Raw genomic sequence first — 17,965 nt, 5'->3', positions numbered from 1 at the left:
ACCCTCTACAGGGAGAATAGGATGTATGAATGTGAAGAGAAACAGATTGAGCACAGTTTAGCCCACGTTTGAAGGTACGCATCGACTCTACAAACGGTCGCCAAGAACTGTCCACTTGAGGTACTGCAATAAGGCTTTCGTGGCTTTCTGTGCCATCGATGCTGACGGGCATGGTCCAAGGATCTTCATTTCTAAAAATCGCCTTGAGTGAAATGCTGTCTGGAGAGGTTCACGTTCTACGTCGTACCGGAGACAGAGACATAAGATGTCTTCAATCGTTTCTATTGTTCCACAAGAGTCGCACATGGGCGTATCACCCATTGCTATGCAGAACGAGTAGGCCTTTGTAAATGAAACCCCGAGCCAGAGGCGCCACAGCACTGTCACCTCAACGTTTGATGGCACTTGTAGTTTTATGGATGGATCAAGTGTATGAAGATGACACTTCGGGAGGTTGGGAGAAGACCAATATTTCTTTGTTATAGTGGTTATGGAAAACTATACAATCACGAGTCAAGCAAAATATTGAACTAAGAATGTAAGAGCGCTCCTGTTCAGTTGTGCAGGGTAGGTACATCACTGCGCTGCCAACAGAGAGACAAACTTCCGATATTGTAACTATTGATAAACAACAGCAAGAAGTATATTGCTGACGCATAGGCACATAAAGAAAAAAGAGAAGAGATAGCGTTCAAGCCTTCCTTTTGCAACGATTCAATAAGAGCTATATTTAAAAATGAAAAATCAGACATCCACGCAAACGTAGGAAATTCCTAAAAAGGAAAGCCATAGGGGTTCCCATGTGCCACCTTGCTGGCTTCCGCAGAACTATTACGTCAATAGCTATATTTCCTAAATATCTGCAATAATTTGTAGCAGACCGAATGTCCGGCCACGGTTATTCTTTTTCAGCGTTTTATTTGTATGTTTGCATTCAGTAAAGCCGGAACCAGGTAACTTGAAGCTCTACTCCAAACAACCGAAATGAAAACAAAGCATTTGTATTGCTATACGCTAGGGCATTTACAAGATGGTCGCGACTTTGCTTGGCATGAAAGGACGGGTGTGACGACAGCAACGGTTACATTAATAAATTAGACTTCTCTCGATGTGGCTATGAAAGGTCCTGTGATTTTTACTTGGCTTCTAAAGTTAATATGATTAATTCGTTCTCTTGCAAATAAAGGAAAACAGACAATTTTTAACGATGTTGCACTCAAGCCGCAACCGTGAAAATGCGCTTGAATGAACAGTCGGTGTTAAAAGTGCTCTTGGCTGCATACAACTAGTGAACCGGAAACAAACACATGACTGCACGTACCGCGCTTCTGTATAACAAATTACTCTCATTTGTTGGGTTGAGGTTGTACGCACACCACGGTACCATCAATAATCCATGCCATATACCTTCTATGAGACCGTATATCTTTAGCGAAGCGCAACTCAGCTTTCACGCCACCGCGAATGACCCATGTGTCTCTGCGTAACGTTAACATCTGTGAGTTGCAACCTGTGGTAATAAGACACGCTTATCAAGAAATGAGGTTGAGTCATTTGGTGACAATTGCCCAGCCTTAAAAAAAAGGATGTGACAGGGGTGCACTGGGTATGTAGTATCTTTGAACAGACGGTGGGGGGCAGCCGTGGCGAAAGGTATAGTTGAACGTGTGAAGCTGCATAACATCTTCAGTTGCTTCCTTTTTTGCTTGTACTTGAGTGGTAGCGCCTCTGCCATGTAAGAATTCCCCGACGATTACAATACTCCCTCGCGCGCAATTTGAGCGCAGCTTTATGCGTGTTTTCATTTCGCGATCTATTGAGGAAAAGGATTTGAGACCGAAATCACCCCACCGACTGGCAGTGGGTCAGTGCCTTGAGCGCCTTTTCAGAGGAAGGGTCAGTAGGCAACGCTAGCATGATGAGCGACATCGGAGCTAGCTGTGGTAGAAGGCGACGACGAAAGCGTGAGAAGTAGCCCGGGGACGTTCGCGTGGTTACGCCGACGCCGACGCTTAACCCTGGAACGGGGCATCAAGAGCTGCGCTCTAAAGAAGAAAGAAACATCCTACTGTCGGAACAGGGAGTGGTTTAAACGTGGTTACCTACTAACAGTACTTACTATACTCAGCAACAGCCGCCACAAATGGTGCCAGCATATTTGTGCACTTTTACACAGCTATTATTGCGTAATCTATGTTTAGTAATGACGATAGCAGTTGAGCAACCTTGCAGACTTGCTCCAATTTAGGTTCCGAGTAAGCCAATTGGCGTAGGACTATCACTACGCACAAGATAGCTACCAGCGCAAAATTGAGCAGACATACGAAGGAGGCAAGACAAACACCAGTGTCATTCGTATCACTTTCTTCATCCGTGCACTCTTCCTTCTTGTTCTTGTTGCATATATTTCCTAGTGAAACGTCCGACAGACCAAAGAACCTTCTACACTCTTCCTTATTTTGAATCTCAACTGCATATCCTGCGAGAACTATAGCATGTGATTTATGGACTTTTGTCTACATTTACTGCGAGCTATATCTGCTAGAATTGGGCACCATAATGAGCGTTGGAACTACTAGAGATATCATTCAAAAGTGGTAAGTCTTAGCCATGTTGCTAAACATGAATAATCGGCGTTGACTCGGAAGTCAGTAGAATCGTACAAAAGGCATACGAAGCCTCGATCGCCTGTACTGCCACCTCTTCGCACTGTGAAGAGAAAAAGACAGGTTAAAAAGGAAAAGTGACAATTGCTATCACCATTCTGAAAGACTCTTTATTTTAAAACTTTACATTTAACGAGGCAGCTGCGATGGGGAATATTTTTGAAGTACACCAGAGGACATAATGTTTAGCACCATAAGTTTCTGGAGTGATATATTTAACTCGCGAAGGTCAGAGTGTTTGCTTTGACAACGAATGACACTTTTGCCGAAAAATCTGGAATTGAACACACAAATTCGCACCGTAAACTTAGTTTGTCCGTGATCGCAAAGTCACGCTTACGTGAGCATCTTGCAAAGATGCTGACGTGGAACGATTTTCCACAGGGAGACATCCATCGATACACCTGAGCGTCCATTTCACACTGCAATCACCAAAACCGTCGTCGAGACGTATGAGCGTCTATTTCACACCGCAACTGCCAAAACAACTTAGGGCCTGCAGTGAGTGCAGTGAGTGCAGACCACATTTTTGTCCAATTGAACCAGCGATATTCGCGTTGAAGGTACGGCTGACATCATCGTGTTGCATTTTGCGTGTAAATACCTGCAAAGTGCCTCGAGCGGACTTCGCGGGCTCCTTTCACGCTCGGATAGACACTTTTACGTATCATGTATTGAGCAACAGAAAGCTGTATCAGGAGTTTTACAGCGAAGCTGCATATAGCTACCCTCCGGCGGCGGTCGATGTCCGTCCGTCTACGCATCGCGTCAACAAGAAAAAATTTTCCTCTCCAGTTTCTTGCAAATGCATTGTAGATCTCAATATAATTATTAATGTACGTATCTCGGAAAAAAAATGCTGAAATTGGCCGCTAGGACGACTCTATAATTAAGCCGGGTTTAATTCACTTGTCATTATTAGGTAGTTCACAGTGGAGTTGTAAACCTTACAGAATTCCCGTCTGCTGTCAATACATGGCCGCCTACGGAGGGAGTATGGTTACAGAAAACGGCTGTAACTTTTTTAAAATCAAAAATATACCTAAACAAATTATATGAAAATTAGCCGGAAAGATGACTATAACATAACTCAGAGTTTCATCTAGTATTTATATTTACGTAGTTCACAGTGAAGTTATATATATTGTGGAATTTCTGTCTGCAATGCGGCGGTACTTGCACACGTCAGTCCTTCATAAAAGAATACAAATAAATCCCTCCACATACAGGCAAAAGATGTATTCGTTGTCTGTGTCCTTCAACAACAACAACAACAACAACAACAACAACAACAACAACAACAACAACAACAACAACAACAACAACAACAGTGCCTATATATACATCTATAGATGCGTCGATTGAGGTAAAACATGCCACAGCTTCGCTGCTTCTCCTTCACAGATTTGAAGGGCTCACAAATTTTTTTGTGTTGCTCTACAATTTTCTGATTGACACTCTTCATCTAATCAAAATATTCGAGAAGTTGAATAACGAATTGAAACTAATTATATAATTAGGCGGAATGCAATAAATGATCTGAATTGGCCCATTAACGTTGAACCGACTTGTTCCTATACCTTAATATCGCTGGCTTCAACAGCGACTAATTCTTGTGCTCCCTGAACCCGGCCGTGATGTGTGCGCTAACATTTTGTACCACTACGAGGCACATTACAACTTTATGTGGATGCAGCGAACTCTATCTTTTACTATTATATTTTTGTATTTATGAAGGTGATTGACATTGAATCAATCGCGACTGCCGTGTCAACGTCTGGAAGGAAACAAATACCGGGGCATACGCAATTGTGTTAGTTCTCTGACCGTTTGGTTTGGTGAGCTTTAGGTCAGGAATATTAGTTGTTTTTTGTGCGATGAGGCTAGAAATAGCAGTTTATAGCCTGCATATCTGGTACACAATTTCTCGCGATATTGTGAGCAAAAAAAATGCATTAGGGCCAGAATATTTGGAAACCTGCTGTTCACAGCAGAGACTCTAAATTGCCATCCCTCCGCTTTCATTGTAACGTAGTCTCATTGCGTTTTGTCGGCAGACAAGCAGGTCAGGTGTCCCACGCTTTGAAGGCAGTGTAGCTGCTCAGCACCTGCCAGAAGCGGAGTGCAATGCACTGAGCTTTATTGCACAAATAAATGCCACACGTACAGTGATGCTTTCTGCCCATCAAACTTTATCCTGAGAAATGCTGGCGAATGCTTACTTGTAAGTTTTTACATGCTGCGCTGTTCATGCAATAGGCGCGCTGACGCCGCAGTGTCTTGCAGATGCGCTTTCGTCATCCGTAATGCACGAGGGAAGAAACATCGTTAGCTTACGTCAGGTTTATTTTTCCTGGTACGTATACCATCTGCGAGGCTGTCAGCTGCTTCCGGTAGTGTGCAGGGCCATCAGAGAACAAAAGAAAAGACGAAATATCTCGCCGAAGCACGGGGCGTCCGGGAAGCATTGAGGGTCTCAATATTTTTTTTTTGTGAGAGCATATATACCGGCTCCTACTTTTCATTCCATGTAGTTGTAGCCTTATTGGCTGTGTGCGGCTGTCTCCAGTGTTAAATCAACGTCGGAAAGGTGAGTTAATTGTACACAAGTCTCCATTTATTGAAAGCTGTGTTCAACTTACTCGCACTTAAGGAATTTTTTTTTAGGTGTTGTTTTTAGCTAAGGCACCTCTAAAGAATACAAGAAGAGCACAAGAAAGTGCGAATTGTACGCTGTGACAAAATATTGCATTTTCGCAATTCGGTTTGGCATAGATCGATTAAATGGAAATGTAGTTCACGAGAAAAAAATTAAACGGATCCCACGCACATGAGAGAATCACCGTTACGCGACGCTTTTGTTCAAATATTAAAGCAAATGTTACGCAATCGTAAGATGAATAATGTAAATATAATTTAGGATTGGCGCGAAATGCTAGATTTATGCATATATAACGTTATCTTCGCAAAGGCTACGCAATTTTTATTCACATTTAACGCAATTACCCATATGTTTTGATGTAGCTGGGGCATCACTTTGAAAGTCACGGAAATTCCCATTAAACTTGTTATCTAAAACGCATATTTTTGCATGCGCTGTTGCGCTACTACATTCTTGCAGTGTTTCTCTTTTGAACGGCACATAACCACCACCACCGCCACCACATAGTTTGTTCACCTTACGCATCGCCAGAAATGTCAGTGTTTGTAATTGTCGATGAAGCGAATGAAAGATGAAGTTTCGGATGTTGTTTCATTGCCCTACAGTATATCGGGCACTACCTACGGAGCCAACTATAAACTGTGCAGGAAACAAAGAATCAATTACTACGGCTATTTTGCGGCGTAGAACTGCTGCGTATACTATTAAAAAGAATTCGATTGAGAAGTAAATAAATAAATAAAGACAAATCCAGGAGTATAAATAAGAAAACAGAGTAAAATAGCCGTGGAGTTTGGTATTGCTTTGCTTCTAGTGATGTTTGTGCTATCGAGTCAGTATGACTCTGCATCAATTCGTAAACGCTTCCGCCACATTTCTTTAGTGATGAGTGCATTCATTCGAGCGCAAATGTGCTCTTCATTTCAGTTATGAAGAAAGCTTCATTATCACTACTGCTCTTTTACGTTGTCTGTTACGGATTTGGAGATGAGAATTTCGTTGCGGCTAGAATATCGAAGCGCTCCAAGCAGCCGTTGAAGAAAGTCTTGGAGCTGTTCAATAAAACTGAATCAACGAAAACAAAGGTGTAAGTATTGCAGTTTTTATGCTGGAACTGAGACATTACTGATCTTCAATTACGCTGATTAGGCAGTAGATGATGGTGCGGACAAAAACACAGCTTGAACTGGCTCGGAGATGACTCGCAGCCCACCACTCGTTTGTTATCGATACAGATCGGCCACTGGAGGAGCCGCGTATTAAGAAGAATGGAAAATGAAAGATAACATTAGGAGACACGGGCCCCGTGCTGTGCTGCCCTAGTGGCTCACGTAACTATGCTGATAATCTATGTCTAGACAATAGCCAGTGTGAAACAGTTGCTGCTAGAGGGCCAAGTAAATGCGTTTGCGTTTCTAGTCAGGCATAATATAATGGTCCTATTTCTATTCTTTCCCTTGTCGCTTTTCTTCAGTGGTTCGAGTGGTGCTCCACTTATACCTTAGAATAAGATCGGCCCGTCGTCGGCGTGGGAAGGCTACAAAAGGATGAAGTTGAGCCGACGAAATTTTGTGCCCTAGCGGCCCTTTCTTCCTTGCCTCTGTAGCATCCCCAGTTTTGCCGTTTTCGCAGGCAGGCTCGGATACAAATGGTCATTTCGGCGCAGCACGTCTCTCGCGGTAACTTCATTCGTTGTTTGGGAATACACTAACAGATATTTTTACCTGTTTCAATTTAGAATAAGGCTCACGTGGACATCACTCTTGTATTCGAAGGTCACTGTGTTTCGGAGGTACAAAAGTCAATAAAAACTGTGAAAAAGGAGGTTAGCATAGCTTTAGTGTGGTAGGTGATAGACGGGGAAAGGCTAAGCGCTCTGAAATGTTTAGTGCAAGAGCCCAATTATTTTAAAGTTTTAAGCACGACATTCTTCTCCCGCCTAACGGCTTGTTTTGTGTGTAAGCGCATGGATGGTTTCGTGTATTGATACGTCTTCTTCAGACTACAGCCGACGGTAAGCCCTCGCATTGTCACGGACATGAACTTGGATGGTCACCGCCTAGCGGAGATATTCGAAGACACGAGCAGTGGAGAATTCGTCAGCTGCAATCTCGTCGGTAACAAGTGAGTCACGGTGAAAGCGCAAACGATTCTTGGAGCTGGAATAAGGACGCGATATTTGCGGTCTTCTGATACTTCACTTTCGCGCATTTCAATTGAATACACGAGTAAGTTAACAAATCTTTTACATTTACACCAGGAACTACTATTAACATTAGCAACGTAAAAATGTAAAAGACTTGTCACCAGTCAGGAGTTGCAGATAGGAGCCGGTTGATGTATATTGCGTCAAGTTGGATGCATGGCAATCGTACAATGCGAAACCCGTTTATTTTTGATAACCTTTTATAAGCACGACATCAAATAGGTACCAAACAAAAAGAAAAGGACTAAGAAACATCAGCAGCAGCAACATTGAATAAGAACAGCAGTAAGCTGAGCATCTAGAACACCATCCTATGAGTGTCACTGTGATAGTGGTCTTAGTGTTACTTATTAGTTTTTTTTCTTTTTTACGCCAGGACACTGATTGAGAATATATTAAAGTCGATCCCGTCAGAGCTGGTCAAAGACGTATCAGTGGAAGAAATGGATCAGTTCATCGACAAATGTGCGGACAAAGATACAACGCAAGAACGGTCTTCTTTATTAGAGAGTCTGGGCGATGCATTCCAAAGCCTCGTCATATTCCCAGGTATACGTAAGTCCTGGATAAACAAGCGATACTGCTGAATAACAAGTCTGCATACGTAAAACAAGACATTAAGGTTAATTTTTGTCTCGCTCATGTAGCGCTTGAGGACATGGAATTCTTTTGTTAACGTGATGGATATTTATTTCATGGTCAGCACCTTTATTGCCGTGTTTTGGAGACTGGTTTACCTAGAGTTTCTGATAGGAAAGAACGCTTGGAGTGGTCGTGTATCTAAGACCACGCATTCTGATTTTCAAACTCATTCTGAAGTGCACAGAATCACTTCAGAACACACCATTGCTGCTGTCGCTTATATTTGATAAGATTTTTGAAAACTGTGGTATTAACGCAACGAGTGAAAAGAAAGTGCATGATACACAAGCACGTATCTCTCAGGGTAAAAGATAAAGAAAAAACAAGATACTTATTTCTGCCCTGAGAAGACTCATAGCTTTGCGGGAGTTAAAGTGCGACAAAATACGTGCTAAGTGAAGATACGCGCTGGGTAGGTGCATTGCTTCTCAATTTCGTCCTGTAGATTATAGCACAAAGGATGTCTTGTCCGCTGCCCTAAACTGCTGAAAACCTGTTATTCTGAACCCTTCGAGTGAAAGTGCTCCAGAAACTGTCCCCAGCTCACGTACAAATATTTACTGCATTACTGACGGGCGAACCACGGTTGAAAACAGATTCCTCGCCGAAATACAAGCGAACAAGGTTTGGATCCATCCAACCTGTTTGAATGACGGGCGACATGTGCGGAAGATGGCTCGGCACTTTGTCAAAAGAAAGTTGGGAATCGTGTTGCCTTTCTGCTCTTCCTAACATTCCTGCCGGCACTTGAGGAAGTGCGCGTATATTCCGCTGGACACCTTGCAGAAAGTCTTGCGTTGAATATACCCTGATGTTTTCTTTTAGCCACCAACCAACCCAATGCGACTTCCTGAGTAACACAGTTGGTTTCTGGCAAGCCAGTACGAGTCGAAAGCTTTCACTCGTTTGTGCAAATACACTTTCTATACGGCTGCCGATAATCGTGAGCAGGTGGCAGTTTGCCTCTGTGGCCTGCGGCCGCCTCTGCTGACTTCCAATATGTGTCTATGTACTTCGTTTCTACAAATGTAGGACCTAATTCTAGAATGTCAATGGAGTGTTTTATTATTTATCATATGGAGCGAAGGAAATCGGTGCTCTTGTTTCGCAATAATCTTTTCATGCACAGAAGAGTAACTTGCAGGTTTTTTATGCGGCGCTCACATGAATTCAGCAGACGCAATGACATTAAAGTTCCGTGAGAAAGTGCTTCGGCAAGGTATGAGCAAAATGACTGTCAATAATACTGGGGGTTCTAAGTGGGTCTGCCCGGTCTCACAGAGTGGCATAACCAATTTATGTATCTGCGAACACACATTGAACGTTTCACTCCACTGCATGGACACTTTTTAGACATATTATTGGATGGCCTACAAATATTTATTTTACCTATAGTCATTTTCAATACTCACCATCCGTTTTACAAAATTTTACTGATATATAATTCGTATTATTGAACTTCCACTGCGCTTCCATTAGAGATTAGCTTTGCTGAGAAAGGCAAGATCAAGGTTTTTTTCTCTCTTCTCTATAAATAGCATGCTGCGATTTGAGATTGTTTCTTCAAAAAGAACCAGCCTGTCATTGAAATAGTATCTTCACGACCCAGGAACAAAGTGGTGCGGAGCTGGTGACGTGGCGAAAAATTACGACGATTTGGGGTCGGCCAGAGACACCGACAGATGCTGCCGTGAACACGACCATTCTCAAGACAGCATACCGGCATTCCAGACAAAGCACAATGTAACAAATTACTTGCCGTATACGATGTGAGTTGATTGGCCATCAACTTCTTCTTTTTTTCATTACGGGAATACATAACTTCGAAACCAAATAATCTTCAAAGCGAGCTCCGGGCTTAGCTGCAGGTTGCTTTTCTGACTGATCTTAGACGTTTGATACCAACCCCACCCCCGAACTCCTCTGCCGCATGAAAACTGTTGTGGAGTTCCCCTTATCAACTTCGCTGTAAAACGTAGTGCATTTCGAAAAATTTTGCCCTATAAAAACCGACGAAACTGCTTAATTTTGACAAGACTGGGTAATTACGAACTACACACATGTCCCCTTATGCACTATGGTGGCTTAGGGGCTGCTATGATGTGGCGTTGCTAAGCACGATGTAGCGGGATCAAATCCCGGCCGCGGCGGCCGCATTTTGATGGGGGCAAAATGCAAAAACGCTCGTGTCCCGTGCATTGCGGGCATGTTACGGATACCCTGGTGGGGAGTGAGTGAGTGAGTGAAACAACTTTAGTTGGTCCGCAATAGACGCGACCAACTCAACGTCACCTGGCTACGCTCACTCGGGGTCCATCAGGTGAAACCTGACGGCCCCCTCGCGAGCCCTCTGGTCTGCCAGGATTTGAGAGGTCTGAGAATGGGCCCTAATGAGCTTCATCATTTCCTCTTGGGCGAAAGGGGGACCGGCAGAGGCGCAACTCCACAGGACATGCTCGAAGTCCATATAATCCGTACACACAGGGCAGTCCGGGCTTGGGAACCGTTCGGGGTACATTGTGTGCAGCGCCGTAAGGCTCGGGTAAGTGCTTGTTTGCAGAAGTCCGAGAGTGAATGCCTGGGCCAGGCACAGTGAGGAGTGCGGCAAAGGCAGGAGTGTTCTTGACAGATAATTATGTTTGCAAATCGGAGTCCAGCAATATGGTGTGTCTCATAAATAAATCGTTGTTTTTAAAGCGGAAAATCCCAGAGTTCAATTCAACCTAATTCAATTCAATTCACGCATGCCCCCGACATCTGTCGTTGGTGTAGGAATTTTCGCTCAGTGACAGCACCAGAATCTACTTTCTGCTTCTTTGGCAGCCAGCGCATGCTCTGAAGTAAAGCGGTCTCTCAATATAGGCATGCCCGCTATGGAGAATAAGACACATACTGGCACACTCACGAGTTTCGAGCTTTCGCCGGCAGAGACCCGAAGACAACTCAGGGACATGATTGCTTTCAAAGTCGATTATTATTACTGACTCGTATGTTACGAACTTGAAACAGCAACTTTCTATTTGTTCAATTTCCCCTGTAAGAATTCTAAGCCAACAATTTTATAAACGCGCAGAAAGTAACCATCTCCTCATATAACTCGCCCTAAAAACCGCTTTCCCCGCACTAAAGGCTGAGGTAGTGGTGTAACATCGCATGATACGTTGGCGTGTTGATGCTGCATCATGTTTTACACGTCAACTCGCGGAACTCCAAACGCACTTCACAGGTGCTTTTCTTTTTTTGGGACGATTCAGTGGTATGAGGGCCATTAGAGTTGATTCTGTTTAAATGTGGCGGCAAAAATATAACAAAGCACTTTCATACAGTTCCCAATGGATGATACTTCATAATCCCGGCAAATAAGCTACTTAAATAAAGTCTGAGCTAAATTTAAAGAAGCACTGATGACAACGAGTTTTAGGAAGCTAGACAGTCGTGAACACAGTCGCGACAGTATCGAAGATGGCTTTATTGAGTATCATAAGCTACTTGGGCTTCTAAGAAGGAAACATCTTCAGAACAGAGGACTAGATATAAGAAAACATGTAATAAAATAACAAGCAAGATTAATCGAATGTTATCTGCCGGTGGCGCTTATGAATTTTCGTCGTTGAGGTAGACGCATGTGGTACTTTGCATTAGAATTAGGCATTATGACAACTGCAATTACGAAAAAAAAATAACCGTTCCCCTTTCAAGCGACATGGTTAGGATGAATATTGTGGTTTTATGATCAAAATTAGGCTAACGTGTGCACTCAATGATATGCCTCAATCAAGTTGCCCTCTCTTTTACGAACTGTTATCGTTACTATTTCAGGACAGAGTGCGTTTACGACAGAAAGTTCTTCAACTGTCTACAAAACGTGAGCAGCCTCCCTTCCGTGACTGTGGGAGTCTTGTTTTTCGACCTGCTGCAAACGAAGTGCTTCGAGTATGGCTATCCCACTGAGTGCACAAAGTACAACTAGTAAGACCCTTCGGTACTTGATTTATGGCACGGTCTTCTGCATTCATGCTGGCTCAAGTGCTTTTTTTCTTGCTCATAGCTGCATTCAGACGTTAGCAGCAATGAAATAACTTTTTTTGTATCACGTCATACTTAACCTAATGCTTGGCACGTGGGTTTAAATAGAGCGCTAGCAGCTCACGCGTTGAGAAAGAGATGCAAGCAATAGAACTGGAGTGGAGAGTATCACGGACATTGCTTGTGTATCGAGTGAAGAAACTGGACGAAACCTCGATGTACGTAAGGGCGAGAGGGCATGCTGCGTCGGAAACGGATTTATCGGAGAGTTTCGAGTGTTATTGCTATGAAATGCAAAGGCAGATTATGTTAGGCTGCGTTAAGGTAATAAATAATGTTGGGATGTAATAGTTCTAGAGTACTAGATAAACAATATATTGTAATTATATAAATGATTGAGGACCTTAACAGAGACAGTATAAGAGTGGGATTGAAGATTAATAAGCAGAAGACAAAGATAATGATTATTAGCCGGGAAAGAGAACAAGAATTCAGGATCGGCATTCAGCCTGTATAGTCTGTGCAGAAGTACGTTTACCTAGGTCGATTGCTCACAGGGGACCCTGATCATGAGAAGGAAACTTACAGAAGAATAAAAATGGGTTGGAGCGCATTCGGGCAGACATTGTCAGATCCTGACTGGAAGTTTACCATTATCACGAAAAAGAAAGGTGTACAATCAATGCATTCTACCAGTGCTGACATGTGGGGCAGTAACTTGGAGACTGACAAAGAAGCTCGAAAAGAAGTTAAGGACCGCGCAAAGAGCGATGGAGCGAAGAATGTTAGGCGTAACGTTAAGAGACAAGAAGAGGGCGGTGTGGATCAGAGAGCAAACAGGGAGAGCCGATATTCCAATTGACATTAGGAGAAAGAAATGGAGCTGGGCAGGTCATCTAATGCGTAGGTTAGATAACCTGTGGACCATTAGGGTGACAGGATGGGTGCCAAGAGAAGGGAAACACAGTCGAGGGCGGTAGGAGACTAGGTGGGGTGATGAAATTAAGAAATTCGTATGCGCTAGCTGGAGTCGGTTGGCGCAGGACAGGGGTAATTGGAGATCGCAGCGAGAGGCCGTCGCCCTGCAGTGGACATAAAATAGGATGATCATAATATTACGCGGCCAGCTTTCGCAAGAGGAACCCTCTGCTAAGAGAACGCAAACGGAGTGAATAAGCATATAAATCGTTGCCGTTAATGGGCCGCTTCATATATAATTCTTATCTTGCCTGTTGTACTAGTTACACAAAAAAGGGGCGAATGCTACCTTTCTGCAACCGTCAAAGTGATCTAAATAAAATTTGTTGCATTTGATACTTGTTTCGTTTGGACCTTTGTGTATCTTTCAGTAGTTCAGTGCAATGAACGGTTAATGGGACGTTCATTATTTTTATTTGTCGCTTCACAAGTGCCGTTGTTTCTACGCGGGAACTGTCTTCAGTGAGGCGCTTTCACAGCTCGCCGACTCTGTTCCACGTAAACACTCTCATAGCTTGTATATGAGCTTTCTGTTACATTGCTCCTTATCCAGTACCTGTTTATCCATATAACCTTGTTTCGTGTTCTTGAAAACCTCTATTCCATATTTTGTGGTCTTCGACTCGCTCTATTCTGTCTATTCTTAATCTCATCTCTGCATTCTGTTCCACTCAAACATGACAAGTACTCAAATTTGGCTGAATGACTGCTACCTTACGTTACCTTGCGTATGTTACTTTCGGGCTAACGTCGTTTTCTAGAACATAACTGCAAATTGCAGTAAATATGATAAACAATGTAACACAGCATAAGTGACAAGACCACACTTGCCAAAGATGAGTCCTGCTGTCGAAGCAGCAACTCTGCCCCCTTCTTACCTTTATATCAACACTGTACTTCCGTATATGGGCCATTATGCCTTAAAGTAGCACCAAGAAGAAAGTGCATTTCTAATAATGGAGGCATTTAGTGCGCATATCCTAGCTGGCGCGTCCCACGTAGTAATACAGTTAAAAAATAGTAAATGTTCAGAATCAAACGCACGCATCATTCTTGAATCGAACTTCCCAACGTTTACAGGTATTATACAAATGGGGCTGATAGATTGGTTAAAACATACAAATTTCCCACAACAATTTTAGGTTTAGCGTAACAATTACTTCGCTTATTAAGTTGGTATGATATAGTTGCTTCTTGCTAGGTTCGTTTGAAATGTAAGATGTTTATTTCTTTATTTGCGAAAGTAACCGATAGGCACTACAGTGGGAAGGATTACATGAAAGAAAAAAGATACATAATACAGGTAACATAGGATAAAACATCATAACATGTTCATGTCTATAATATTAGATCATGAAGGGACTGTACGAACTTATCATCTGAAGTTATTTTTGCGATATCACTTACTAACCGATTTCAGTCTCTAGTTGTATTGGGGAAAAAGGACTCACTAAACACGTTAGTTCTACATAAAGTTTCTTTCACTTTTTGAGTTCGTGATCAACTTTCATAGACACGTAGTCGGGCATATGTAAACAGTTCTGTTTATTGATACCTGTTCTTGAATGCAAAATATCACGGAACAGCTTTCATCTGTGAAATAAAAATCGTTTTTGTAGCATGTCGCGCCAAATTTTTTTTTTGGCCTCTGTTAGAATAAAATTTCGTGTGTAATTTATTAATACAAATCGTATAGCCTTACTCTGTACTCTCTTCAGTTTGTCTATGTTCGCTACTGTCCAAGGATCCCACACCGCGCTGGCATATTCAAGTAATGACCGGCCACTGCAAAGATAGAGTAGAGCTTTCGCTTTGATTTGAAATTGCTTTGCGTTTCTTTTCATAAAACGTAGAACCCGAGATGCTTTGGGAGTGATGTGATCAATGTGACGAGTCCAAGATAAATGAGAGGTGAAATACGCTCCCAAATATTTTAATTCTGACAAAGTCAATAGTTTTATACCATTCGTATTATAATTAGAGTAAAGTTGTTTATTTTCTTTTTAGTAAAACACATGGACACCGTTTTTCTTATGTTAAAGTCCATATGCCATGTTGAAGACCAATGTGTGATCCTGTCAATGTCACATTGCAATGTTGCACAGTCTTTTAAAATATTAGGCCGACTCGCAGTTATGCATTAATAACCCTATACAATACGCAGGCATCTGCAAACATGCGCACAAAAGATTTAATATTATCAGCAATGTCGTTCACAAAAATGAAAAAAAAACGACAGTTATGCAAAACCATGTTTCTGCGCTTTAGGCGCTCTGTTATTTGTCGAAGTTAAGGTTTTCTTGACCGGTGATGGTATAAATAAAAAAATTGGCCGCCATTGGTAAAAAGTTATTTAATATGGGCGGCATTGTCAGCGTAATAAAAGCGTACCTATATTTCATCTGGCTTTGATAGGGTGCGCAAAAGCTAAGGCGATCTACTAAACACCTCGCTTCGTTCAGTAGCAGATTGACATTGTATATTAGAATGAACTATCTGAGTAAATGGCCAGGAAAGCCACAGAGCCGCTATATCTGATTTACATTTTTCTGTCCATTGCAGAACGACACGGTGATGTTGCATTTATGTACTTGCTGTGCCACCAAAATTTCTTGGAGGCAACTTCATTAGGGGCCCAGCAGAACAACGAATTGGGCTAATTGGCGGGTTTTCACAGTTCCTCCACTTTTTGATGCGAAAGCATCAAATGGTCCATTCAGCGCAAAAGCCGGCGAGTATAGCAGGGAAACGGCCCCTAAATTCCAATTGGCTGCGGCGCCACGTCATGTGCGCGCCTCAACAGAGCCGAGCGGGTGAAAGGGCTTACTCCCCTCTCCCCTCTCGATGCCTTCTCCCCTAACGCTACAGCTGGTGCGCCAGCTGTTGCGTGTTATTCGCGCGTTCCTTGGCCGCGTGAGCTCTTGCCTGCGTTCTAACTTCGCCTCAGTAATCGTAATGAAAATGAATGTATTAAAACACAATAAATTCGAAAGAAGAAAGCTTGGTAGTGGGGAGTTTGGAACCTACGGTCCGACGCTCAGGAGCCCAGTGTTTTATCCACTGGGCTAAGCAATCAGGCCTGCGCACTCTGCTTTATCACACCCTGCTACTTGGACCGAAACTCTCTTTACCAAGCTCGGCGTGACTGGACAAGCGTCTCAGCGCGCTCGCTTGGCCGCGAGTAGTTTGTAACTCGAAGGACCACTCAACAGGGTCCAATTGGACGTGCATGCTTTCGAATTCGCAACACATAAGTGCTTAGGCGTCATCGGATTTTTACGGCACAAGCGAATGAAAAGAAGAGCACAAATTGCTTTTCTATGTGTCCGTTTACGGGGATTCCTTTCTTGGTCGCAAATTATTTGGTCCTGCTACTTTGGGCCATACGCAATGCAAAAAAGGAGTATTTATTAGGCGTACAATTAATATGCTTTAGCTATGGCACCATATAGCCGGAGAATTGAAGAAAAAAAATGCAACCGAAGCAACTCGCATTGACATTATCTTCCCAATCTCTTGAACAATATGGGGCATTGGTTTCACTTTCTAAACTACAAATATTGAATCCAGCGTCAGTTTACCACAGTTGAATAAGGGGAGGAAAGCTAATCTTTTATTTATTTATGAACTACGATAACACTTGGTTCGCTTAATTACCACAATTCTCTCTTTCGTTTCATTTCAGCGTGTGCGAACTAAAAAGGAAGCATTAGGTTAGCATTGTACAAGCCTTACAGCAAAAATACATGTGTATGCGAAAAACGTAATTTTTTATTTAGTCAAAATTGTAAAGAGGGCCCCAAGTGCTTTTTTTGCCTACTTGATATACAGCATGTAATAACATATGGGTTTATTATTTTATTATTCTGAAGTGTACTGTTGCCCTACCGAGGCAGTGGTTGCCGCCTTTGGTGCTATACGGTCTTTGCGAGGTAAATTTATTGCATTTAGCCGTAATACATGAGGCTCTTGTAAGTCTCGAAAGTCACATAAATGAATAAGAAAATAATGGCCTCCGCCTGCAGTTTACATTATTTGGTTTCTTTTTCAGCTGGCGCATTCTTTTACTGAAGGATCCCTGTGAAGATAAACAGCCTGACACGTCAAAACCTAAGGAGTGGCACATCGAGAGCCCACCAAATTTCTTAGAAACGTTCATTGAACAAAAAAAAAGATTAAATTCTCACCAATCCTTGACATGAGATGAAACGGAAGTTCAGCGCTCAAGAAAGCTAAGATTGGGAGGGTTATAAAATTATAACAAATTTGACAGCTGTTCAAAGTGTCTAGAATGCATAACACAGTAAATCTACAATACAGTTTTAACTAAGTACACCTATTGTTTGCCGAGAATCTTTGCTGCGCATGCACTCATAAATCCGCACATAGCAGCTTGAAAGCCCTGTTACGTCCAGCATGACAGCGGTCGGCGAGGAACAGCTTAGGGGTTACAAGTGTACACGACTTGAAACATTTGAAACATATGCTGAATTTGTCAATAGACAGTGGTACAACGCACACAGACACTCATGTTAATGCACTATCTAAACATTCTGCTGTCATCTCTCTACAGTTCATGAGAGTGGCTTGTTTGGCTAGTTGGTGCATGGTTATACTAGGACAATGCCAGCGAACTTGAAAGTAGAAAAAAATCGAGAAGCAGACATAGACAAAGCGACAGGGAGGTGGCTGGACTAACAACTGAACTTCATTCATGAAAACGACGTCCCCCAAGTCCGCACTGAACATGCGCAAGGCACAACATAACAAAGACACGGTCAAGAC

General features: G+C 42.6%; 1 protein-coding gene across 2 annotated transcripts; it reads left to right on the top strand.

Annotated features, from left to right (window-relative positions):
• Nucleotides 1-5,111: 5,111 nt before the first annotated feature.
• LOC142582421 (uncharacterized) lies at nt 5,112-17,515 on the top strand. Of its 2 annotated transcripts, XM_075692124.1 has the most exons (8): nt 5,112-5,256; nt 6,256-6,415; nt 7,330-7,452; nt 7,911-8,083; nt 9,786-9,945; nt 10,598-10,718; nt 11,996-12,145; nt 17,232-17,353. In XM_075692124.1, the coding sequence occupies exons 2-7, from the start codon at nt 6,258-6,260 to the stop codon at nt 12,125-12,127; spliced, it is 867 nt and encodes a 288-aa protein (XP_075548239.1). In that variant the 5' UTR covers nt 5,112-5,256; nt 6,256-6,257; the 3' UTR covers nt 12,128-12,145; nt 17,232-17,353. The 2 variants fall into 2 exon arrangements, with proteins under 2 accessions (XP_075548239.1, XP_075548238.1); XM_075692123.1 differs by lacking the exon at nt 10,598-10,718 and having other exon boundaries at nt 5,117-5,256; nt 17,232-17,515.
• The last annotated feature ends 450 nt before the right edge of the window (nt 17,516-17,965 follow it).

This window comes from Dermacentor variabilis, chromosome 5, assembly GCF_050947875.1.
Source record: "Dermacentor variabilis isolate Ectoservices chromosome 5, ASM5094787v1, whole genome shotgun sequence".
NCBI classification, from domain to species: Eukaryota; Metazoa; Arthropoda; class Arachnida; order Ixodida; family Ixodidae; genus Dermacentor; species Dermacentor variabilis.
This window is presented reverse-complemented; position numbering and strand designations above follow the sequence as displayed.